The 25065-nt window shown below is 41.7% G+C and overlaps 1 protein-coding gene across 1 annotated transcript in view; it reads right to left on the bottom strand.

The window, feature by feature from the left end:
• Window positions 1-25065, bottom strand: part of COL22A1 (collagen type XXII alpha 1 chain) — a 2341282-nt gene that overhangs the window by 9266 nt on the left and 2306951 nt on the right. The window contains exon 62 of the mRNA XM_044067281.1: window positions 12925-13002. Within this exon, the coding sequence (XP_043923216.1) occupies window positions 12925-13002 (78 nt within the window). The remainder of the gene's footprint in view (window positions 1-12924; window positions 13003-25065) is intronic.

Genomic DNA, 25065 nt, shown 5'->3' with positions numbered 1-25065 from the left:
AATGGGTTTGGGGGCACATTAAATATGTACAGGGGAGTGGAAGCAAATGTAAAGATGACTGAGGGCCTCTCAGGCCCATCCTTGATTCAAAAGGAAACCAGAGAGGGGGTAATCTCTATCACCTTCTGTTTTGCTATCTAGTTACAATCACTGCTATCCATTATTATCTGACATGCAGGGATACAAAATGGGTGGACAAAATCATACAGTTACTGCATATGCAGATGATATTTTAAGTTTCTAAGAAAACCCTTGAGGGGATGTGCATAAGTTGTAAGGGATATTAGAAACTTTTGGGAAGTTTTCAGGATATACAATGGATATAGGGAAATGTAGGGGAGGAGTAATTAATAATGCTCCCTCCTTAATATGAGACCACAAAGCCCTTAAAGTTTTAAAGGAACAACTTTATATACCTAGAAGTATGTCTCTGTAACTCAGAGGAACATTCCACTGGAAAGGCCACTAAGGATTATCAAGACAAGATGAAGAGAGAAATTTTGAAATGAAAAATATTGAGCCTTGAATTTGATCAGAGAATGTAGGCCAATTCCTATTTCTTTCTACTGCTATGGGTATACTTGTTTCAAGCCTGTCATGAATATCATCCAAAAAGACTAGTCCTAACCACAAAGAATATGGTATTAGATTTTTGTAGGGAGGATCTAAGCTCAGCATGTCATGGGATAAACTAACACTGGCAAAAGACCTATGGGGGAGCTAGGGGTGCCAGACTTTGAAAGATATCTATACTCAGTGACAGTATATACATTTGTACAGTTACAGGTGGTGAGCTATCAGGCTTAATGGAAGACTACACTATTGGAGGATCCACAGTGAGAGAGCTCTGGAGGAGGCATGGGGAGAAGGTTGGCATGAAGGAGAGATATAGAAGATGAGGGTGAAAATTTAGTCTGCTGCACATTTGGTTAAATAAAAAAGATAAAATCTTGCACATTTTTTTTATCCCAATAGGTTACTCTAGGATAGGTACCCCTCGTGAAAAGGCCATTAGGAATTGGAAGAGGAATAATACTCTTCTGTGGTATTGAGAACAAGTTAATATCCATCAGACTTGGATGGGTTGTGGGGAAGCAAAACACATATTTCATCTAAGAGAAATTGGCAGATTAGGGTAGGAGGGAATATTGGTGGCTACCAGAAGAGTGGGACTATATCCATTACCACACATCAATATGCCCCAGTTAGAGGTTTTACTTTCAAATGGTCACTCTCAGAGACAAAGAGATGATTTTGATACAAAAAAATTATTGGACTGAATGTTAAGATGAAGAGTCTTAAATGGAAAGAGGGGTTGGGCCACTGATCTTGACTCTTACATAACTGGCCATCAGTGGGGGTAGGTCTGTCACCTAGTTAGATGTGCAAATAAAACTATGAGGGTTAGAACCTTTGCATGGAAATGCCTTCATAAGTATTTCTACACTCCAGTAAGATTAAATCATATGTTCCACATGACAAGAGATTTGTGTTGGCAGTATGAGGGAGCCCTAAGAGACAAGCGGAACCACATATTTTGAGGTCGTGCTAAGCTTGTTAGTTTTCAAGTACAATTACAAAAACTAATAACCTCAGATTTCAAGGAACAAGCAACACTGACAGAGAAAGAGAGTGATTATTGTTGCTGGGGTTGACAGATCGATCTTACCTCAGTGAAGACAGAGCTACTTTTTTTATCATGACTGAAGCTAAATATGCAATAACAAAAAAATTGGTCTCAGTATCCAACATTCAGCTTGTGACAGAAATTATTAGAGAGTTAGTCAAAGGTAGCAGAGATAAACTAAACCAAAAACAAATGTTGGTGTTCGTGGAAATCTGGATTTCCTGGCTAGAATTGGTGGTTCTTACATGAAAATGAGTAAAACCTGTTAGGGCCTGTCAATTCTGTTAGTGTCCTGGTGCTAATTTAACAGGGGTATGGTCAGTAATAGTTGTAGTGTACTGCTCATCAGCTTCTTATGTTACATAGGTTTATCTTGTTTCTGATTTACCTGTATTATGAGTTATTGTTGTGTTAATAAAGGTGTTCAAAAAAGGGTGAAAAAAAAATCTGATTTTCTCTTAGAAACACTATCACATTCATTTTGTAAAATGATAAATTGGCTTGCTTCCATTTATTTTGTTTATGATACAGCTGCTTTTCCTTCATCTTACTTAACACTTTATGTTATATTACTTATTTCATTTTGAAAACTGGTTAAGTGAACTGGTCTGGAAACCAGTTTCACCCATGGCCTGACCCCCAAAGGCACAATTAACAGTTTTATAAGTATATACACAGAAGCAAGTAGCCAGTTTCAAATACACAGCAACAAGCACATTTAAAGCACAAAACAAGCATATTTGCAGTATAAAAGGTAAAAACAGAAATTTCACAAGTTAGGCATTTAGCAAGATTAGATTTTGGAATATAGCTGTTTTAAAGACAAGTAATGAATTATTTTATGAATGAGATCCACAATTGGCTATTTTCTTGAAAGCATGAGCATTTGGAGTCTGTAGACATATGCTCTTTTAGTTTGGTTTTGGATATCTGTAGAGTTTCTTGTTGCCTCACTTCATCTGGAAGTTGGTTGGTTCCAAATGTCTGTGCTCATGTTACAGTTTTTTTTCACCTGTAGTGGTTTTGAAATGGGGTCTTATTTGATTTAGTGTCTTCTCCTGAATATACCTCGAGTTGTAATTCATTTGCTTAACTTGAAATGTTGTTTTCAAGGGGAACAGTGTTCCATCTTTAACACTTTATAGATGTGTGAACAAAGGAGCATGGTTGTTCTTTAAGTAATAAGTAGCCAGTTGAATTGGTGTCTGGTATTACGTCAATCCAGGAGGTTTGAATAGTATAGCAGAGAGGGTTCATAGGTCTGTACTAAGCTACTGGCCCTGGAGCCTTTACAAGCCTAGCCTATACAAGTGCCCTGGCATTGTGCCACCTGACTTTATTTCCCAGTGCCTCTATCACGTAGAGCCACTAGAGTGATCCCTGGGTTGAACTTTATATTTCCCATCCACTCATCAATATTTCTCTTGAAGAAGGCCAATGAGGTGCTTTGCTTGACATGTATGAGAAGTCTATTCCAGAGTATCGGCAGTTTCTGGGTTATGAACCTGTTCCTCCAGCATGTTCTGTTGATTGTGGTAATGAGGTTGAGGTCTTTGGAGTGTGTGGTGCAGAAGGATTGGGATTTCTTTAGATGTAGCATTTCTAACAGAGATGGGTCAGACATGGCTTTGTAAGTCAAGCAGAGATTGCCTCTTAGTAGACAATATGACACAGAGAATAGCTGGAGTTTTTTGAGTCTCTCCATGTAGGATATGTGTTTAAGGCCTAGGATCCTCTGAGTAAGGTAATATTGTGGCTTCTACAGCTGTTGCAGGTGTCTAGTGAGGTACATGCCAAATGGAGCATTATACTCTATGATTGGTCTGATGAAGGAAGAGTAGAGAGAAATGGTGACCTCTTTCTTCCTGGATGCAAAACCCTTCGTAATGAGATGTGCCACATAGAAGGGCTTTCTGACCACAGTGGCGATGTGGTGGTCAAAGGAGAAGTTGCTGTCAACCTGTGTCCCCAGATCTCTTATAACACCTTCAGTGTTCAGTGGGCTTCCATCGATGTGGTGATTAGTGGGAACTGAGTTTTTCCCAAAGTGGATGATAACGTATTTTTTGGCATTAATCTTAGGCCATGGTTTTGACTCCACTCATTGGTCTTAGTGAGGCCTTTCTGGAGGTTGTCTGCATCACTTGGGGAGTTAATAATAGCTCCCAGCTTGCAGACATCTGTAAACTTGGTCAGTCAGAGACCCTCCGTGTTGGTCTGGACTTCGGAGAAGTAGATGCCGAACAGGAGAGGACCCAGAAATAATTCCTGTGGGACTCGAATCTTGATTGGTCGGCAGTTTGACTTGGAGTCTGCTACCTTCACACTCTGGGTTCTATCTGTGAGACAATTTGCACCCCACCTAATGATACAGGGGTTGATGCCTAGCTTGGTGAGTTTATCAATAATCCCTGAGTGAGGAATGGTATCAAAGGCTTTGGCCAGATCGAGGTAGGCTGTATGAACTGCCTTACCTCATCCACAGGTCTGGTGACTGACTCAAAGAAGTCAACTAGGTTGAGCAGGCACGATCTACCTTTCACAAAACCAAATTGCGTGGGATCTAGAGTTTGGAGATTCCCTATATCTTTGTTAATTAGGTCCATAATGATGCGCTCTATAGCCTTACATATCAGACTCGTTAGGCTAATGGGGCGATAATTTCCAGGGCCTGTAGTCATTCCTCCTTTATGGAGAGGGATGTCTGTAACAGTGTGCCATTCAGTAGGGACAAGGCCTGAGGTGAGGCTGTGAGTGAATAGGGCACACAGATGTGGTGCCAGTTCACTTTGTAATTCATGTAGAACACAGCCAAGGATATTGTTGGGTCCCATGGAAGCTGTATTCTTGGCCTTGGACAATGCAGCTTTAACCTGTGCTGCAGTAATGCTGGGTACCTGGCATTTTTTCAGTGTTGAGATTGCTCCTTTGGGGGGGGGTAAAGTTGGCACTTAATCTATAGGCCAGTATGTTGGCAATATCTGTTAGCTCAGTATAGGAAGTACCATTGTGCAGTAACTCACAGCAAATCTGGGTATTGTCATGGAGATTCTTGATATACCTATAGAAGGCTTTGTGGTTGATTTTAGTGTCTGCTGTAATTCTGCCTTCATAGTTGGCTTTGGAGGTTTTGATGAGGGATCTCAACTTTTTGTTCAGGCTAATAAGGGAATTTTTCCAGTCTTGGGATTTCACCTTTTTTTTGCAACAGTTTCTTCCTTTTGTTGCAGAGTTTATTAATGGCAGGGGACAACCAGATTTGCTTCCTTTTTTTGGAGGAGAGCATCTTGGTTCTGTTGGATATGGCTAGTTCCATGCATTTATATACATGTTTGTATAGTGCATTGGTGTATGATTTGTCAGACATGCATCTATTTTCCATTGACATGGTTACCATGAAGTTAGCCACCTCTGTTTTTAAGAGTCCAAGGTCAGCTTTGGAGAAGTCTTTCATGGTGGATACCTTTGCGGGGGGTGTGGGTGAGATGTGGATTTCCATGGTAATTAGTTTGTGTTCGGATCTAACGAGGGAGGAATTGACTATTGGTGTAGAGCAAAGGCTGCCCATGTTAGTAATAACCAGGTGAAGGATGTTGCTTCCTCTAGTGGGGGTAAGAATAAGCTGGTCCAGGGCATTGGAACTGATGAATTCCAGGAAGTGTTGGGCCAGTGCATTGGTGCATGAGTAGTTTTCCCAGTTGATAGCCGGGTAGTTGAAGTCACCTAGTATAAGAGTGTTGGGTTGGATCTTAATAGTATCCAGGGTGCTTAGGAATGTGAAGTGAGAGTCTTGGGACATGGTTGGAGACCTACAGCAGGCTATGACCTGAATCGCTGTCTTACCCAATGTTAGTTGTACCTGGAGTATCTCAGATGTGTTATGCTGTATAAAGACACTACCACCTTTGGAGCTTTGCTCCATGTTCTGGGGCCAAAAGGTGTGGAATGAGTTATAGCCTAGTAGTGCAGGGGTACTTTCTGCTACTTTAAACCATGTCTCTGTTACAGCACAAATGTTGATGTTCTCCATTATGAGCAGTGCTTCGAGTGAGTGCATCTTGAGATTTAGACTTCTAGCGTTGAGCAGCATAACCCTCAGATTGCATTTATTTATAGCTGTTACTGTGGTAATTTGGTCTTTGGAACACCACGTAAAATAGGCACTATAGTGGTGGCAAGAGCCATTGCCAGTATCCGGAAATCCAGGGGTGGCGGATGCAGGCCATCTCTGGTAAAGCTTGGAGGCCTGTCAGTCATGGCATCCCAAGCAGACAGATACTGGATCCCCTTAGAATGACACCAAAAACTTAGACAATTGTTGAAGTCAATCATTTTCTGTTTGTACTGCGGTACCATTCTGGGTGACAGTAGGATGCTGCTCAGGGCTGGGGTCATACCTGCCTGGGCCACATAATCCGTCTGCGCAACAGTAGGATGCTGCTCAGGGCTAGGGTCATACCTGCCTGGGCCACATAATCTGAGAGCTCCTCCATGTCTCTTTTCATCTAGTTCAGGAAGGTGTGTCTCAGGTCATACACACCCACATGGACAATGACAGAGTCATATTTGTACTTGTTATGGAGTGACCTGAGTGCATGTGTTATGTGTCAGATTCTGTCACCTGACAGAGAGCTAATTGTTACTTTCTCCTTATTCAACCTAGTGAGTGGGACATCAGTGTGCCTCACTATTGAGTCACCTATGATTGTTGTATTGGGCAAGCTGTTTTGCCTTAGGGGCTTAGGGGTAGGGGCACACTGTGTAAGTGAGCTATGTGCCTTGTGGTTTGTGCTGTGTTGTAGTGGTCAAGTGTGTTTCTGCCTTGGAGGTCTCTGCTGTTTGGGTAGACTTCTATTGAGAGCCTCCGCGAAGATAGGTGTGTGGTTTGTGTTTTTGTGTGAGGGTGGAAGGTGGTTACAAGTGATGATGCTGGGGTGTATTTTAAATATGGTGGACTATTCATAGGTTCATAGGTTCATAGGTTCATACTAGGCTATCTGCCATAGGGCATTTATAAGCCTAGCCAGAGTGTGTTTGGCTTTCGCCACCCATTTTAAATTAATTTTGCTATGCCTTTTTTTGAGGTTAGTATACTGTGCCTCTGTCTAACAGTGACAAAGAAGTGATAGCTGGGGTAAACCTACGATCTCCCATCCACTCATCAAGATTCCTCTTGAAGAGAGTCAATGTGGGACTCTGCCTAACCTGGACTGGGATTTTATTCCAGAGTGAAGGGAGCCTCTGGGTTATGAATCTGTCCCTCCAGCATATCCTATTTATTTCAGTGCTGAGGTTCAAGTCTCTCGAGCGCGTAGCTCGATGTGATTTGGATTTTCTGAGGTGCAGCATGTCCATTAATTCTGGATTGGACATGGCTTTATACGTCAGGCACAGATCGCCTCTGAGCAGGCGGTATGCCACTGAGTAGAGCTGGAGTTTCTTTAACCGGGCAACATATGGCATCTGTTTGAGCCCTTTGATCCTCTTGGTGAGGTACTTTTGGGGTCTTTCCAGTTGCTGCAGGTGTCTGGTAAGGTACATCCCAAAAGGGGCATTGTACTCAATTATGGGCCTGATGAGGGATGAGTAAAGAGGTATGATGACCTCCTGATCTAGATGTGAATCCTTCATGATTAGGTGGGCTATATAAAATTTTTTCTAACCACTTTGGCCACGTGGTTGTCAAATGAGAGATTGCTATCAACTTGGGTCCCCAGGTCCCTAATGACTTCTTCTGTACTTAATGGATTACCACCTATGTGGTAATTTGTGGGCACTTTGTTTTTGCCAAAGGGGATGACTATACACTTTTTGGCGTTTAGCTTGAGGCCATGGCTCTGGCACCAGTTGTCTGTTTCTATGAGGCCCTTTTGGAGGATGCTTGTGTCGGCTGGAAAGTTGATTATGGCGCCCAGTTTGCAGTCATCTGCGAACTTGGTCAGCCACAGTCCTTCCGTGTTGGCCTGTAGGGCCGAGAAATATATACCGAACAAGAGAGGTCCCAGGACTGAGCCTTGTGGGACGCCACTTGTAACTGGTTTGGAGTCTGACATGGCTCCAGCAATTCTAACCATGTGGGTTCTGTCCTTGAGCCAGTTTGCAACCCATCTACTGACATAGGGGTTTATATTTAAGCTGGTGAGCTTATCTATAATGCCCGAGTGGGGTATTGTATCGAAGGCTTTTGCGAGGTCCAGGTAGGCTGTGTGGACCACCTTCCCTCGTCAATGGCCTTGGTGACTGTTTCAAAGAAATCGACCAGGTTTAAGAGGCAGGATCTGCCCTTAACAAAGCCAAACTGGGTAGGATCCAGTGTCTGTAGGTCCCCAATATCTTTATTTATGAGGTCCATGATGATCCTTTCCATAGCTTTGCAGACCAAGCTAGTCAGGCTTATGGGGCGATAGTTTCCAGGATCCGTTGAGGCACCACCTTTGTGGAGAGGGACCACTGTTGCTGTCGCCACTCTTTGGGTACATATCCTGTAGTAAGGCTAAGATTGAACAGTAGTTTTATGTTTGGGTTTAGCTCTTCTTGGAGTTCATGTAGGACGCAGCCCGGGACACCATCTGGTCCCATTTATGCTGTGTTTTTTGCTTTGGAGAGGGCGGCTCTTACCTGAGCATCTGAGATGTCAGGGGTGCAGCACTCTGTTGGGATAGATATTTGCCCTTTTGGTGGGGAGGGGGGAGAAGTTTGCAATGAACCTGTCAGCTAGGATGTTGGCAATGTCTGTGGGCTCGGTGTATTTTTTGTCATTTTGGACTAATTCTGAGCATATCTGGGAATTCCCACCCAGGTTCCTAACATAACTAAAGAAAGCCTTGTGATTATCCTTAGTATCCTGTGCAATTTTTCTCTCGAAGCTGGCCTTAGACGATTTTATGAGTGCCCATAGTTTTTTGCTAATACTGATCAGAGATGCCTTCCCTTTTTGGGATTTTGCTCTATCATGTGGTAGCTTCCTCCTTCTATTGTATAGTTTGTTTATGGCTGGGGTCCACCAGACAGGACGCCTGCCTTTGGAGGATTGGGTCTTGGTTTTATTTGGGATTGCATGATCCATGCATTCCTGAAGGTGTTCATAGAATGCGTTTATAAAGGATTCTGCGGTCTGGGCCGTATTTTCCACAGGCCCGGGGGCTTTGAAGGATTTCGCCTCTGTTTTGAGGCGTGTGAAATTTGCTTTGGAGAAGTTTTTCACTGTGGTTTTCTGGGCAGGGGGTGGGGTCGGGATGTGAATATCCAGTGAGATTAGTTTATGGTCTGATCTTACCAGTGAGGGATACACTTCTGGTCTGGAGCATAGTGTCCCCATGTTGGTGATGATCAGGTCCAGTATGTTTTCCCCTCTTGTGGGAGTGGTAACAAGTTGTTCCATAGCATTTGAGTTTATAAATTCTAGGGACCTTTGGGCTAGGGTGTTGGAGCTAGAGTAATGCTCCCAGTCTATGTTTGGGTAGTTGAAGTCGCCCAATATAATGGTGTTTGGAGAGACCTTCATATTTTCCAGTATTCTCAGGAAGGCCAAGTGGGGTTCCTGTGTTTGGGAGGGTGGTCTGTAGCAGGCTATAAACTGGAAGGCAGTTTTACCCACAGTTAGTTGCACATGGATAGTCTCTGATGCTTCGTGCTGTGCCACCAACCTGGAGGTGTGGGTATCTTTGACGAATATTGATACTCCCCCTCCTTTTGTGGTTCGGTCCAAGTTTTGGGGCAGAAAAGCATGGTATGAGGTATAACCTGGTAGTGCTGGGGTGCTCTCGGGAGCCTTGAACCAGGTTTCTGTTACTACACAGATATCGATGTTCTCCATGCTAAGGAGAGTTTTGAGTGCGTGCATCTTGAGGTTTAGACTTCTGGCATTGAGTAGCATTACTCTTAGTTTCTTATCCCTTGTGATACCTATGGAGGTGGGTTTGTCTTTTGAGCCTTGCCTAAAAAAGGCACTATGGGGTAGCAAGAGCCTTTGCCAATATCCGAAAGCCCAGGGGTGACAGGTGCAAGCCGTCCCTAGTGAAGCATCGTGGCTTGTCGAGCATGTCATCCCAGGCTGACAGGCATTGGATCCCCTTTGAATGACACCAACACTTAAGCCAGTTGTTGAAATTGATCATCTTGTCTTCATATTGTGGCATCATTCTTGGTGAGGGTAAGATGCTACTCAAGGTCAGGGTCATACCGGCCTGGGCTACATGCTCAGAGAGCTCCTCTATGTCTCTTTTCATGTAGTCCAGGAGGTACGTCTCAGGTCATTCACACCAGCATGGACAATGACTGAGTCATATTTGTACTTGCCTTGGAGTGACCTGAGTGCTTGTGTTATATGGCGGATCCTAGCGCCCGACAGGCAGCTCACCATGACCTTCTCCTTGTTCAGCCTGGTGAGCGGGACGTCAGTGTGCCTGACGATAGAGTCACCTATTACAAGTGTATCAGGTGTGTTGTTTAGCCTTAAGGGCTGTGACTGTTCGGCCCACTGGCTTTGTGAGTTATGTGTTGCACGTGTTTTGTTTTGGGGTAGCGGTTGCTTGGTTGTCTGCTTTGGAGGTCTCTGCTGCTTAGGCAGATTTTTATTTAGAGCCTCGAGTATGTTTTGTGTGTTTATGTGTTTGGTTTGTTGTCGTGGTAGGTCTATGTGAGACTGGAATTGTAGTGAGTGTGGTTTCCTTCTCCTCCTGACTGGTTACGCCAGTACTGAGTTGAGAGAGCTTAGCCTCCAGTTTGGCTATATGGTTGCATCTCTCACATGTGTTGGAATTTGTTGGGAGGAGGAGAGGGTTGTCTGTTTACATGAGGCAGTTGTAACATTGCCTCAAGATTCCCAGATTCACCTGCTGGACCGGAGAGGAGATTGACAACTGACCTTTGGACATGCTAGAATAGTATTGGGAATTCCTTTATAATTGAAAAAAAGGGCCAATGGGGAACAAGGTTCAAGTGAATCTCATCTGATGAAGTTTGTTTATTACAGGTGAAAGCACTAACCTTGGTTGTTTTAGTAAATAAAGTTGGTTTAGTTGCAGTCTCTGGGTCCTGCCACTTTTTATTGTGCTGTTATTGTAGATTTTACAGTTTGTGGTTACAAGTGTTCTGTGTCCTGGTTGACCAGTATTTTATCCTTGGCAGTCTCTTTGTTTTTGTTTCTCAGTCTGTATTTCGAGTTCTGCCATCCCTGTGCATGTTTAATTACTAGTAAAGTAAATTGACTAAAATCAGGACAGTGAAAGCTCACTAAGGTGATTCCATCAGTTTTCCACAATTCTTTTTCCAACAGTTTGAACATTATGGGTCTCCAAGTATTCATTATAGATTAATAAGAAGCTATGTTTGTCTAATAGGTAAGAGTTATAATTCTGAAATGTATCAAGCAATGATAAGGATTCATATACATTCTAAGGGCTGGAATGTAAGGGATAAATCAGCTAAGATAAACAAGCATAACTTTTCCAAAAACAGAGACTTGTGCATCACCAAAAAGACACCCCTATTATGGAATAAACTGCCTTATTAAATAAATTCTAACATGTATGGAGGAGTTTAACAATAATTTAGATAAGTGGATAGGTGGTCATAAGTGTATCCACAAAGTCAAGGAGTCAGTGTTCCTTGATGGTCATAATGCTTGAACACTGGACATGGGAACTTAAAGAACTTAAAGAACTTATAAACAAGCTATAAAATGGGAATAGGTTAATCATAATAAAACAACTTTTGTGAGATGTTTATGCCACTGTTTAAAATTCCATTTCAGCAAAAGAGATTACTACTAGAAAGATTTCGCCTTACCCCATGTCGAAGCATTCCAAGAGATGATTATATTACCTCTGGGTATGCATGTGACCTCACAACCCTCCCTAATCATAACTACTGAGAGGCTTTGCAAACTCAATGAGGTTAGCTAAAAGCTAATCAAATACAGTATCAATCAATTTAGTTTTGATTAAAACCATATTTGACATTGTTCTTTTCATACAACTTAGCAAAGCCTAGATCAAATCACGTACTCCACTATTTCCTTTGGTGTGCGTAACTAAATATTTTCAATTCTCTCAGTAAACTATAATGCATCTCGACTATATAAGGATTTACATTTAGCTGTTTGTTTGACTGCATTGCACAAGCAGATATTGCCCATGTTTGTTTACAGTCTCTCATATGAAAGTATGTGTATATGGGTTCAGTAACTGTAGTGAACTAAACCTTTTCTAAATTTTGTTTTTCTTTATTCATGGTGAAGGAATTCTGTGACTGCTAACAGGAATTAGTCTTTCTTTATGAGTCTTACAGTGACTGAAATAAAAGTACACAACCAGGGAACCATGTACACCAGTCTTTCTTTGTAAATATTCTCAAGCAGGAATTAGCTTTTCCTCTTGTCACTGTAGAAGGTCATAGTTGTTTCGGTGTATGGAACCTTCAAAATCCAATGAAGGACATTTAGTAGAATACACACATATAACATCTAGCTTGAACTGGCTTGCATGGTCAAATGTATATGACATCTAGTGGTGTGAGAATGCTGTAGTCAAAGTCTTGTTCATCTAACTAGTATAAATGTCATCAGGCAAAAATAATACATAGTTTGCCTTGCTTTGTCATCCTGAGCAATTGTCTGCAATGTAGAGTCACCTGCCAATGATTGCCTGAATTAGAGATTGATACAGTTGACCTTTTTAAAGCAAATATTTGCAGTAGTTACGATGTCAGGAAATTAATATATTTTTTTCAAAACATTAAATGTAACATGTAAAACACAGAAACTAATAAATTATAAAAAGCTAACCTAATGAAAAATTACTATTGCATCATCTTTTACAAAGATACTCAAACTTAGATCATTCATATATACACTAAGCTGAGCATAGTTAACCTAGCAACTGGTGCAGATGCTTTAGACAATATTTTGCTCAGTTCAAACTCTGAACTTCTGTTGAGTTTGATGCCTGCAGCTTTCATTTACCTGTTGTATGAGTATGGGAGCCATTGCTCCTGGGTTAACCCTAAAAAAAGAGCTCTGAGCTTATCCAGTTGAAAATAATTTTTTTATGTTAATATTGAGGGATATGCTTAAAGTTGCTAGCCAAGTTTTTTTAGACTCTGGTTTGTTTTGTATGGTTATTTTCAGATCATCCCATTCACTACATGCTGTATACTGCCATGAATAGAGTGGGAAAGATTCTCCATTTTGACACTTGAATAATTATTTGTGCATGTGAACACAACATGCACTCTAAAGACGAAATAGTGTAATTAGTTAAAAACACCTGCAGGGAATCTACAGGAAAAAAACTTACCAGCAGGTCCACGCAAGCCCATTTCACCTCTTTGCCCAATACCAGGTTCTCCTCTTTCACCTTTGGAACCTCTTTCACCTGTAAACGATAAAGCATAACATTTTAGTGAATCAGTACTCTTTCATGCATCAGAGAGACTATGCTTGCAGGAGTGTTATATTTTCAAATTCTTAATGTCACTGAGAACATACACAACTCTTATTTAAGCAACTGTGCTTCTTCACCCTTAAAATGTATGAACAATCTTTCTATCACAGAGTGTTTATAGCAGAATTACATATTATGATCACATCTCAGAAAAAGACTCTTATCTGTGAAACTTTATAATTATTTGGAAGTGTCATCAGAATATATCAAGGATTTGAAAGAAAACTGGATTTTTGCAGCGCCAATTTGACTATGTAGTGCCTTTTTCACCACATTAACCCCATTGATTTCTCAATGTTAACCAAAATTGTATTCCACATCACCCAGTAGGAGTTTTTCTGTTTTCTATAGGGTCAATTTTATTTCAACAATCGTATTTATTGTTACTGTTGTGGGAGGCAAAGAGTTGAACAGCAGGAAGTTGTCAGTAGCTGGTGAAGATATATCTTTGGGTGTGGGTCCTATTTCACAGTATGCATCTGCAAGTCAGATGTGCAGAGAATACAAATACTAGCCCCATTAGGGCTTTTTTATTCTCAGTGTCATGTTGAATATGTACTATTTTCCATGCACATTGAACAAAAGGTGTACATACTTACAACTGGCCTTCTAGTTTCCATCAGGAAACAGTTCTGACAGATAACTCCACCACAGTCTCTTAAGACAGGACAGATAGGCATCTGCTTCCCAGTTCTATCACTCTTTCCCAGTGCTCCATCTTCCAGTTATATCGCTGACCCCCCCATCACCTGCTCTTTTTTCAGGTCAATACCTCAATATCAACCAGTGTAGCATAAAACGAAACCATGCTTGGGTAAATATACCATCAAGTACTCCGATTGTAAGGATGAGGTAAACATTATAGTTAAGTGCATCATTGCTTGCTAGATAGGAATGCACACAATAAAGTAAGGAAAATGGTCTACAAACATGGTGATGTGACACATGATGTACAAAGAAGGGATCGTTAAAAATGACTTATACATGTAGTTAGCACTGGAAAAAGCACATTTTAAACACACCATACAGAGATGATCAGCAAGATGCAGTGCAGTGTTATGCAACACAGACAAAGGTTCAGATTATAACAAGGTCTCCCTTGTCAGTCTCTCCAAGATGGTGAACGTGATGAAAACAGCTGGTTACTTATCTTCTTAAAAAGTAGATGAGGATTTGGCAGTTTCATTTTACTTCCGTAATATCACTCATTCTACTTCTAAATGAACAAAAAATGGAGGAAGGGAGGGTCTAAAGACCTTAGGAAAATTTGGGACCATGAGACTATTGAACAGTTACAGAAAGAATTAGAAAAGCAGGTAACACTAGAAGCCATCTGGGGTGAGTTCTGAGATATGAAGAAATCACTGAAAGGTAATCTATTAGCCCAGGAAAAAACATTAAAAGAGGTTGTGGATGGTTTGAATGAAAAATATCTATACTTCCTATTTTAAAGACCAAGGCACAGGAATTATAATAAAAATTTTTTATTAAACTTTCTTAAACACACTGGGTTAAGGACAGAGATCCACCATGTGATTTAACTTTTATTCAGGTTTTGTGCTTAGGCATTCTTGTAGACTTATATAATACAATATACAATGAATATAATGAATAACAAAGTTTGTTAACAAATATTGAATTACACTTGATATACATAAAAATATTCTTGTAAGGTTTTAACAGTTTTTAAACAGTTATTTAAATACATTTTTTCTATACTTTTCCCATTGTTTATTTTTCCATTTTTGATGCCCATATATTAGGTTCATAGGTTCATAGGTTCATACTCGGATATCTGCCCTAGGGCATTTATAAGCCTAGCCAGAGTGTGTTTGGCTTTCTCCACCCATTTTAAATTAATTTTGCTATGCCATTTTTTGAGGTTAGTATACTGTGCCTCTGTCCAACAGTGACACAGAAGTGATACCCGGGGTAAACCTACAATCTCCCATCCACTCATCTAGATTCCTCTTGAAGAGAGTCAGTGAGGGACTCTGCCTAACCTGGACTGGGATTTTTTCCCAGAGTGAAGGGAGCCTCTGGGTTATGAATCTGTCCCTCCAGCATGTCCTATTTATTTCAGTGTTCAGGTTCAAGTCTCTTGAGCGTGTAGCTCGATGGGATTTGGATTTTCTGAGGTGCAGCATGTCCATTAATTCCGGGTTGGACATGGCTTTATATGTCAGGCATAGATCGCCTCTGAGCAGGTGGTATGTCACTGAGTAGAGCTGGAGTTTCTTTAACCGGGCAGCATATGGCATCTGTTTGAGCCCTTTGATCCTCTTGGTGAGGTACTTTTGGGGTCTTTCCAGTTGCTGCAGGTGTCTGGTAAGGTACATCCCAAAAGGGGCATTGTACTCAATTATGGACCTGATGAGGGATGAGTAAAGAGGCACGATGACCTCCCCTGATTTAGATGTGAATCCCTTCATGATTAGGTGGGCTATATAAAATGTTTTTCTAACCACTTTGGCCATGTGGTTGTCAAATGAGAAAATGAGAGATTGCTATAAACTTGGGTCCCCAGGTCCCTAATTACTTCTTCTGTACTTAATGGATTACCACCTATGTGGTAATTTGTGGGCACTTTGTTTTTGCCAAAGGGGATGACTATACGCTTTTTGTTGTTTAGCTTGAGGCCATGGCTCTGGCGCCAGTTGTCTGTTTCTATGAGGCCCTTTTGGAGGAAGCTTGTGTCGGCTGGAGAGTCGATTATGGCACCCAGTTTGCAGTCATCTGCAAACTTGGTCAGCCACAGTCCTTCCGTGTTGGCCTGTACCTCCGAGAAATATATACCGAACAAGAGAGGTCCCAGGACTGAGCCTTGTGGGACGTCACTTGTAACTGGTTTGGAGTCTGACATGGCTCCAGCAATTCTAACCATGTGGGTTCTGCCCTTGAGCCAGTTTGCAACCCATCTAGTGACATAGGGGTTTATATTTAAGCTGGTGAGCTTATCTATAATGCCCGAGTGGGGTATTGTATTGAAGGCTTTTGCGAGGTCCAGGTAGGCTGTGTGGACCACCTTCCCCTCGTCAATGGCCTTGGTGACTGTTTCAAAGAAATCAACCAGGTTTAAGAGGCAGGATCTGCCCTTAACAAAGCTGAACTGGGTAGGATCCAGTGTCTGTAGGTCCCCAATATCTTTATTTATGAGGTCCATGATGATCCTTTCCATAGCTTTGCAGACTAAGCTAGTCAAGCTTATGGGGCGATAGTTTCCAGGATCCAGTGAGGCACCACCTTTGTGGAAAGGGACCACTGTTACTGTATGCCACTCTTTGGGTACATATCCTGTAGTAAGGCTGAGATTGAACAGTAGTTTTATGTTTGGGTTTAGCTCTTCTTGGAGTTCATGTAGGACGCAGCCCGGGACACGGACTGGTCCCATTGATGCTGTGTTTTTTGCTTTGGAGAGGGCGGCTCTTACCTGAGCATCTGAGATGTCAGGGGGGCTGCACTCTGCTGGGATAGATATTTGCCCTTTTGGTGGGGGGGGGGGGAGTTTGCACTGAACCTGTCAGCTAGGATGTTGGCGATGTCTGTGGGTTCGGTGTATTTTTTGTCATTTTGGACTAATTCTGAGCATATCTGGGAATTCCCACCCAGGTTCCTAACATAACTAAAGAAAGCCTTGTGATTATCCTTAGTGTCCTGTGCAATTTTTCTCTTGAAGTTGGCCTTAAACGATTTTATGAGTGCCCGTAGTTTTTTGCTAATACTGATCAGAGATGCCTTCCCTTTTTGGGATTTTGCTCTATCATGTAGTAGCTTCCTCCTTCTATTGTATAGTTTGTTTATGGCTGGGGTCCACCAGACAGGACGTCTGCCTTTGGAGGATTGGTTTTATTTGGGATTGCGTGGTCCATGCATTCCTGAAGGTGTTCATAGAATGCATTTATAAAGGATTCTGCGGTCTGGGCTGTATTTTCCACAGGCCCAGGGGCTTTGAAGGATTCCACCTCGGTTTTGAGGAGTGTGAAATTTGCTTTAGAGAAGTTTTTCACTGTGGTTTTCTGGGCAGGGGGTGGGGTCAGGATGTGAATATCCAGTGAGATTAGTTTATGGTCTGATCTTTCCAGTGAAGGATACACTTCTGGTCTGGAGCATAGAGTCCCCATGTTGGGGATGAGCAGGTCCAGTATGTGTTCCCCTCTTGTGGGAGTGGTAACAAGTTGTTCCATAGCATTTGAGTTTATAAATTCTAGGAACCTTTGGGCTAGGGTGTTGGAGTTAGAGTAATGCTCCCAGTCTATGTTTGGGTAGTTGAAGTCACCAAATATAATGGTGTTTGGAGAGACCTTCATATTTTCCAGTGTTCTCAGGAAGGCCGAGTGGGGTTCCTGGGTTTGGGAGGGTGGTCTGTAGCAGGCTATAAACTGGAAGGCAGTTTTATCCACTGTTAGTTGCACATGGATAGTCTCTGCTGCTTCGTGCTGTGCCACCAACCTGGAGGTGTGGGTATCTTTGACGAATATTGATACTCCCCCTCCTTTTGTTGTTCAGTCCAAGTTTTGGGGCCGAAATGCATGGTATGAGGTATAACCTAGTAGTGCTGGGGTGCTCTCGGGAGGACTTGAACCAGGTTTCTGTTACTGCACAGATATCGATGTTCTCCATGTTAAGGAGAGTTTTGAGTGCATGCATCTTGAGGTTTAGACTTCTGGCGTTGAGTAGCATTACTCTTAGTTTCTTATCCCTTGTGATACCTATGGAGGTGGGTTTGTCTTTTTTATGCCTTGCCTAAAAAAGGCACTATGGGGGTAGCAAGAGCCTTTGCCAATATCCGAAAGCCCAGGGGTGACAGGTGCAAGCCGTCCCTAGCGAAGCATCGTGGCTTGTCGAATATGTCATCCCAGGCTGACAGGCATTGGATCCCCTTTGAATGACACCAATACTTAAGCCAATTGTTGAAATTGATCATCTTGTCTTCATATTGTGGCATCATTCTTGGTGAGGGTAAGATGCTACTCAAGGTCAGGGTCATACCGGCCTGGGCTACATGCTCAGAGAGCTCCTCTATGTCTCTTTTCATGTAGTGCGGGGAGGTACGTCTCAGGTCATTCACACCAGCATGGACAATGACTGAGTCATATTTGTACTTGCCTTGGAGTGACCTGAGGACTTGTGTTATGTGGCGGATCCTAGCACCCGACAGGCAGCTCACCGTGACCTTCTCCTTGTTCAGCCTGGTGAGCGGGACATCAGTATGCCTGACGATAGAGTCAACTATTACAAGTGTATCAGGTGTGTTGTTTAGCCTTAAGGGCTGTGACTGTTCGGCACACTGGCTTTGTGAGCTATGTGTTGCACGTGTTTTGTTTTGGGGTAGTGGTTGCTTGGGTGTCTGCTTTGGAGGTCTCTGCTGCTTAGGCAGATTTTGATTTAGAGCCTCTGAGTATGTTTTTGTGTGTTTATGTGTTTGGTTTTCTGTCATGGTAGGTCTATGTGAGACTGGAATTGTAGTTAGTGTGGTTTCCTTCTCCTGACTGGTTATGCCAGTACTGAGTTGAGAGAGCTTAGCCTCCAGTTTGGCTATATGGTTGCATCTCTCACATGTGCTGGAATTTGTTGGGAGGAGGAGGGGGTTGTCTGTGTACATGAGGCAGTTGTAACATTGCCTCAAGATTCCCAGATTCACCAGCTGGACTGGAGAGGAGATTGACAACTGACCTTTGGACATGCTAGAATAGTATTGGGAATTCCTTTATAATTGAAAAAAAAGGCCATTGGGGAACAAGGTACTCAAGGAGAGTTTGTGAGGGTGTAGTGCTTTTAATTTTTTAGTGCTGACTTAGTGAGGAAGTGCCAGGTAACTTAAATGCAATGTGTTACAGGTAACTTAAATGCAAAAATGACAAACAGTAACTTTCTTTCAAGTGAAACAAGGAAATAAGTACAGTAAGCAATGCAGATATCACTAGGGATCCACAGAAGTGCTGAAAAGCTGTGTTTTAGGTGGAATTAGCGTTTCAGGGAAATAACAAGCAAACAAACAACAAGCATACAAACAAAGCTAGATTCAGCAGGCCTGGATCTAGTCTATGCTACAGCAAACAAGGTGTACCAATTTCAGTAAGAAACAGTTCAAATATGCAGGCACTATAAGCCTTTAACCAGAAATTCCCAGCTTAGAAGGGCAGAGTCCAGCCTATCCTCCCACAATAGTGCAGACCACGAACCTTCTTAATGTAAAATAACTGGCCTGAAGCCCAAGTGCTTAAACCTAGAACTAATACACTTTTAGAATAACAGACACTGAGCCCTTAATCAGCAGTTCCCAACTTAGAAGGATGTAAGCTACCTGTCCTGCCACCACAGTGCAGGCTACAAACCTTCCTAATGTAAAACAACTGGTCTGAAGCCCAAGTGCTTAATCCAAAAGACTTAGAATGATAGCTACACTTTAATCAAGTTACTACCAAGCAGTAATAAATACAATTGAATACTTTAAAGAATGCCTGGATTAATGCTCAAGTTTTCATTATATTCATTATATTATTTTGATTTATGTCTTTTGTCATATTTTAAAATAATTTTTAATATAGAGGTTTTATTGGTTACCTGTTCCTATTTATCAGTTAGGGTCTATTAAGTATTTTTAATTAATTATGTGGTCTATTTAAATTCTATAAACTATTTGTTAATTTGTTCTGAAGAAGTCCTTACACTTCAGGGGATGAACGCGCTTGACCTTTCAATAAACTGTAGATGTGATTGAGTCAATATTAAGTTGTTATTTGGGAAATACAGACCCTGGAATTCAATAAATTGTGTCCACTTCTCCTTAGCTTTACCAGCAGCGCGCCTTGCATATTCATGAAGACATGCTACTGCTAAGGCTAAACGGACACGAACCCTACTGAGTGCATTGAGTATGTTTAATTAGTACACGCACATCTAGCATATCCCCTGCACTAAAAAAGTGCTGTACAGCACTTTTTAAAAGCTTTTCAGTGTCCGCAATCACTGAAATCAAATAAAATAGTAAAATAGTGTCCGTGGACACTGAAATATATAGGGATCAAGAAATTAATGCAGGGGGTGTGTGACATATTCTGTTGCACACCCCTTGCAATGTCAAAGTGCTGTACAACACTTTGCTAGTGCTTTCAGTGTCTGCAGACACTGAAAGCAGAAAGTATGGATAGGAAGCAATGCAGGGGGTGTGTGACAGGTACTGTCACACACCCTCTGCATTGCAAAAGAGCCATATGGCCATACCCCTCAACTGTACTGTTTTTTACAGAATGCCCAAATGCCTGCCTCCTATACCTCTCAACCTCCTGGAGCAAGAAATCTGTACAAAGCCATAAATAATGGGGGGGGGTGGGCAAAGGACCAAAAATAGGGACATATTTTAAATATTGCTCTTACAAACTTAGAAAGTTGATAGAATAACAGGTCTTGATTAGCATGGACATCCTGAAGGGTCTTAAGTCTGAAAATCAAATGACTGTCATTGTTGACTTAAACCCTGAGTGATTTGCCAATAATTTGCTAGAAAACCACAGTCACATGAAAAATGGATCAAAAATATGATGAAATACGCTAGACATTCTGCAAAAATGTGTACGCTTAAGAAGTATGCTACCTCATGTTTTTGGTGTGTTCCTCCAAATATCTGCCCCTACCTGGAAAATAGCTGAGGACTGGAGTCATTAAATAATGACAAACATTTGAGTTTAAGACTCCACTTCCGTCGGAAAAGTCATGCTAATGCAAAACCTATTATTCTATTATTTTCCAAGTTTGTAAGAGCAATATTTAAAATCTGCCCATATGTGTCTGATTACAATTGCCTTGACTGTGACTGACAAGGAGTATTGCTACATGTACATAAAGTGGTTTTATAAATATCACTTTTATGATTTTTTTTCCATTCTGAGGTATGTTTAAGTGTAGCTGAGCAGGTTTGCGAGTTATGGCCCTCTCCTCTGCACTGCTTAAACAGCCCATAGGAGATAAATAAAAATATACAGCTAAAATCATAATACCAAGATAGCATAGTGGTTAGAGTCCTGGCATTGCACATAGGCATTTATGGTTTAAGTACCAAGGCAGGTAGTTTATTTTTACACAGGAAAGCAGTGTTAAAATTATTATTTTTATTTTAAATTATGTAGTAATTGATATTTGTCAACCAATTTAGTGTAGCTGGCCTAAAATGGAAGGGTGAGTGTGTATAACATGTGAAATCACCAATGCATACACAAGTGTCCCATACAGTATAGTCATACCCCATGGTAATGGAATGAAAGCACATAGAGGGATGTCAAGTAAAGAAAATCATATACACTTACTAATATGTCAGTAAAGATTAAGTCATTATTCTGATATTTTTTTTAAATGAAAAGTGAGCAATGGTTAGCAGTGCTCAGTGATGCTTAGCCAATTTAAGCATTGCTTAGATGTAAATGCTAAGCAGCAGTCAGCTCAGCTAAGCAGATTTGTGCACTGTTAAGCAGTGCTTAGCAATTACCGCTTTAAGCACTGCTCAAATTGGCTTAGCGGATTTACTTACCACTTAGCTGTGTTCAGCATTTTCAAAATGGTCCAATAACAGCAAAGGACAGGAATATAGCTTTATGTAAATGACACAGGAAGAAATACAGCCAGAATATGTTGTAGCTTGCTCTGAGTACTAAATATGCCAGGCATTGGTGAGGGTTCACGCTTTTAGGTGGAGCACTGGAGTATTTTGGAGTCCAGAGTCATGGCTGGGCTCCTTGTAGCAAACCATGATTGCAGACTGCTGCAGGGCCAGTACCAGAGCTCACAGTATTAAGGGGAGGTTTGGGACCATCTGACATGCAATGTCACCAGTGCCACTGGTATCCCCCAAACTGGTGAGCTGGTATGGTATCACTATGCCAACCTAAAAAGGGGGTGCTCTTGGTCCAATGGATCCAAGATGCTCAGGGCAACCATGCTCTAGCAGTTTGTAAGAAACTCATACTCTCACCTTAAAAAATGGGCATCTGTCCCACAAAAAAATTGCCCCATATATACAACTACATTTCCCCCCATGTACCAAATTCCTGCCTGAGTATGTGATAGACAGGTATGCATAATGTTTGTTTTCTCCCCCTACAGCTGCAATGGAGAGGGCTAGCAATGCTGAGGCCCATGTGGACAGACTGACAAGACTGCGCCAACAGGCTGGTGAGTACAGATAAACCTTGTAGTATATAGTGAAATAAATAAGAAGAAGTACATTGTTTAGTGTGTTCTGTGTCTAACGATTAAAGAAAAGTTTGCTAGACTAATAGTGACCTACAACATATGCAGTAGTAGAGCACTGTGTCATATAAGTACAAGAAAAACCTAAACCACCAAATTGTGTTTATTCTGGTATGTTGTTGTAGAAATAGAATGTGTACAGGTTCTGCAGAGAAAATATGGCTTTGACAGCATGAATTAACAGAGAATGTTCCGAGAACCAGCTATTATGCAAGACAGTCAATTGTGGAGCTGTAAATCAAGATATACATGAACTATGACATATGTTATCCACTATCTGAACCCTGAATACTAATGTCAAATGTATTATAGTGTTTCCCCTGCTACAGTGCCTTGTGTTAACCTTTGCTTTCCAAATCATATTATTTCAAAGGATTACTACACAGTACACTATCTGTTATGCATGAATCTCAGGATTATAAGGTCAGCCTGCCTAACCCACAGAGTATTAGGCAGAAAACAGTCAAATGAGAAAGAGCAGTTCCCCAGTAGCCCAGTGTGATGAGAAACAGCCTTGTAGTTCATTTTAGCACACCCAGACATGGTTCGAATCCAAGGAGTGGTACTGAGATGTGTGCATATAATCTTGAATATTTGTAGAAACAGTCAGATAGTGGTAACAGATATTTTCTCCACAGGTCTTACAGGTACAGAAATGCTTGTAGTAGCTGATTGAACGGTATTACAATACACCATGTACAACTGTCCCCCTGTCCAACCACATGCCAGCAAATAACAGCAGGATAGGTGCATACACCATTCCCTCTTTCTGATACATGACTCTCAAGTGTCATACTGTCATGGCTAGTAGTCACTGCTTCCAATCTCCTTTGAAACAGACAGGAAACCAGGTGAACTATGCTAGTAGCAGACTCACACAACATCATTGTAGGGTACCCCTTCTTTGTCAAGTATGTAACCCTGACATGTACAAGCCCCCTCCATTAAAGTAGCCACAGTTCACCTAGTCTGCCCCATACCATTACAGATTGACAGTCTAACAGGTATGTATGTGCCACAAAAGCTATGGGCCATAGGTAGATGTAAAGTGAGGGCAGACCTGTAGAATATTGAGCAGTAATGTTGTGAAAAATAGAAGCCTATACAGTTGTTAATGGACTTTTTTCTATCCCACCACCAGTCATCTGCATCAGTAATTATTATTCATATACTACAGTTATGTTGTTCACAAAACCTATTTTTGGGACATGTGTTCTATTATTGTTCATATATTTCATTGGTTACATATTAACATACCTTGTTCATATACTATTTTTGGTGGCCTGTTGCCATCAATGTAACTTGCATTCTGTTAAAATGCTTACTGTTGTTTCATTTATGCATGTATTCTGTTTGCTATGCAACTGTTTCAAATCTGTTGGTTTGGGTTAATTGGGACATCCATGCATGTTATTATAACTAACTTTGAAATGTGTTGTTTATGACTAACCAATATATATGGGAAAACCACAACACCATAGCATGTTTGGAAAGGCAGATCCTGGCAGATCCACCTGTCCCACCCCATCTGGCCATGGCACGGGGCCCCAGAACTTCTGGGACCCAACCTGGAACATCCTCTTCTGCTGGTCCTGCACCTGGGCACAGGCATGGATAGGAGCCCGTCACTCGCAATATGTTCCAGGGTATGGTGCGCAGCATCATCCACACTGAGTTGGATGGGTGGCTGTGCCAGATGGAGGGCTGCCTGGTGTACCTGGAGGGGAAGGCTGTCCCTGTTGTCCAGTCCCCAGCACAGCCACCTTTTGGGCCATGAAGGTGCAGTGGTGACTGCCCAAGGGTGGGGACCTCAGTCCCACTATATCCATTTGGGGGCTCATGGGCCTCTGACTCCCAACTCTCCATCCAAGGTGTTTAACCCCCTCATGTGTCATATACCACCCCTGTCTGCTGTGTTGTGTGTCTTGTCTGTCTGCAAATGCTACCTATCCTACCCAACCTACCTCCCCAAACATACCTACAGCCCTTCTCCAACATCCCACTCTCACCTTAAAAAATGGGCATCTGTCCCACAAAAAAATTGCCCCATATATACCACTACATTTCCCCCCATGTACAGTGAAATTAATCAATCTAGCCACAAATTATTCTACAAATGTCTGTTGCCAAGACTCCTCTCTGTGGGGTGTAAGGCTGTAAATTCCAAATTCTACAAATTATTCATAGCTGTTGTTGCAGAAGAAATGTAGAGCTATGGTCCTTTCCTACACCCTTCCTGCACATCCCTAGCTGGTTTTCCTAATGTTTTAACCCCTGCTTGCCCCCATTTCACAACTTTCCTATCACCCTTTTTTCTTTTCTTTAAAATTAGCGTGGATGTAAGCGGGGGTTAGTGTCACTAAGCGAAGTTAAGAGGACTTCACCATCTGTTAGCATTGCTTAGCTTCATGCAAAACCATGAAAACCCATTTACAACTCCTTAAAAGTGTTTTAATCACTCTGTCTCCATCAGCCCTTGTTCTGCCCAGCAACAAAATAATCAGCCTGCCAAGTCTCAAACCCAGGATGCTGTGCACTACAATCACAACAATATGCCACTACACCATCTGAGCTGAGAGGATTTGTAATGCTTTTACAAACATATCATGCATTATGGTCATTTAACATTAATGAAAACAAGTCAATACCAAGTCCTGAAACCAGGACCTTGAGTACTACAATCACAACAATGTACCTCTATACCATCTGAGCTTTAGGAATTCACAATCCCTTTATAATCATATCATGCAC

This window comes from Protopterus annectens, chromosome 3.part1, assembly GCF_019279795.1.
Source record: "Protopterus annectens isolate FY-2018-M chromosome 3.part1, PAN1.0, whole genome shotgun sequence".
NCBI classification, from domain to species: Eukaryota; Metazoa; Chordata; order Ceratodontiformes; family Protopteridae; genus Protopterus; species Protopterus annectens.
The sequence above is the reverse complement of the archived record's forward strand: the minus strand, read 5'-3'. Positions and strand labels throughout refer to the sequence as shown.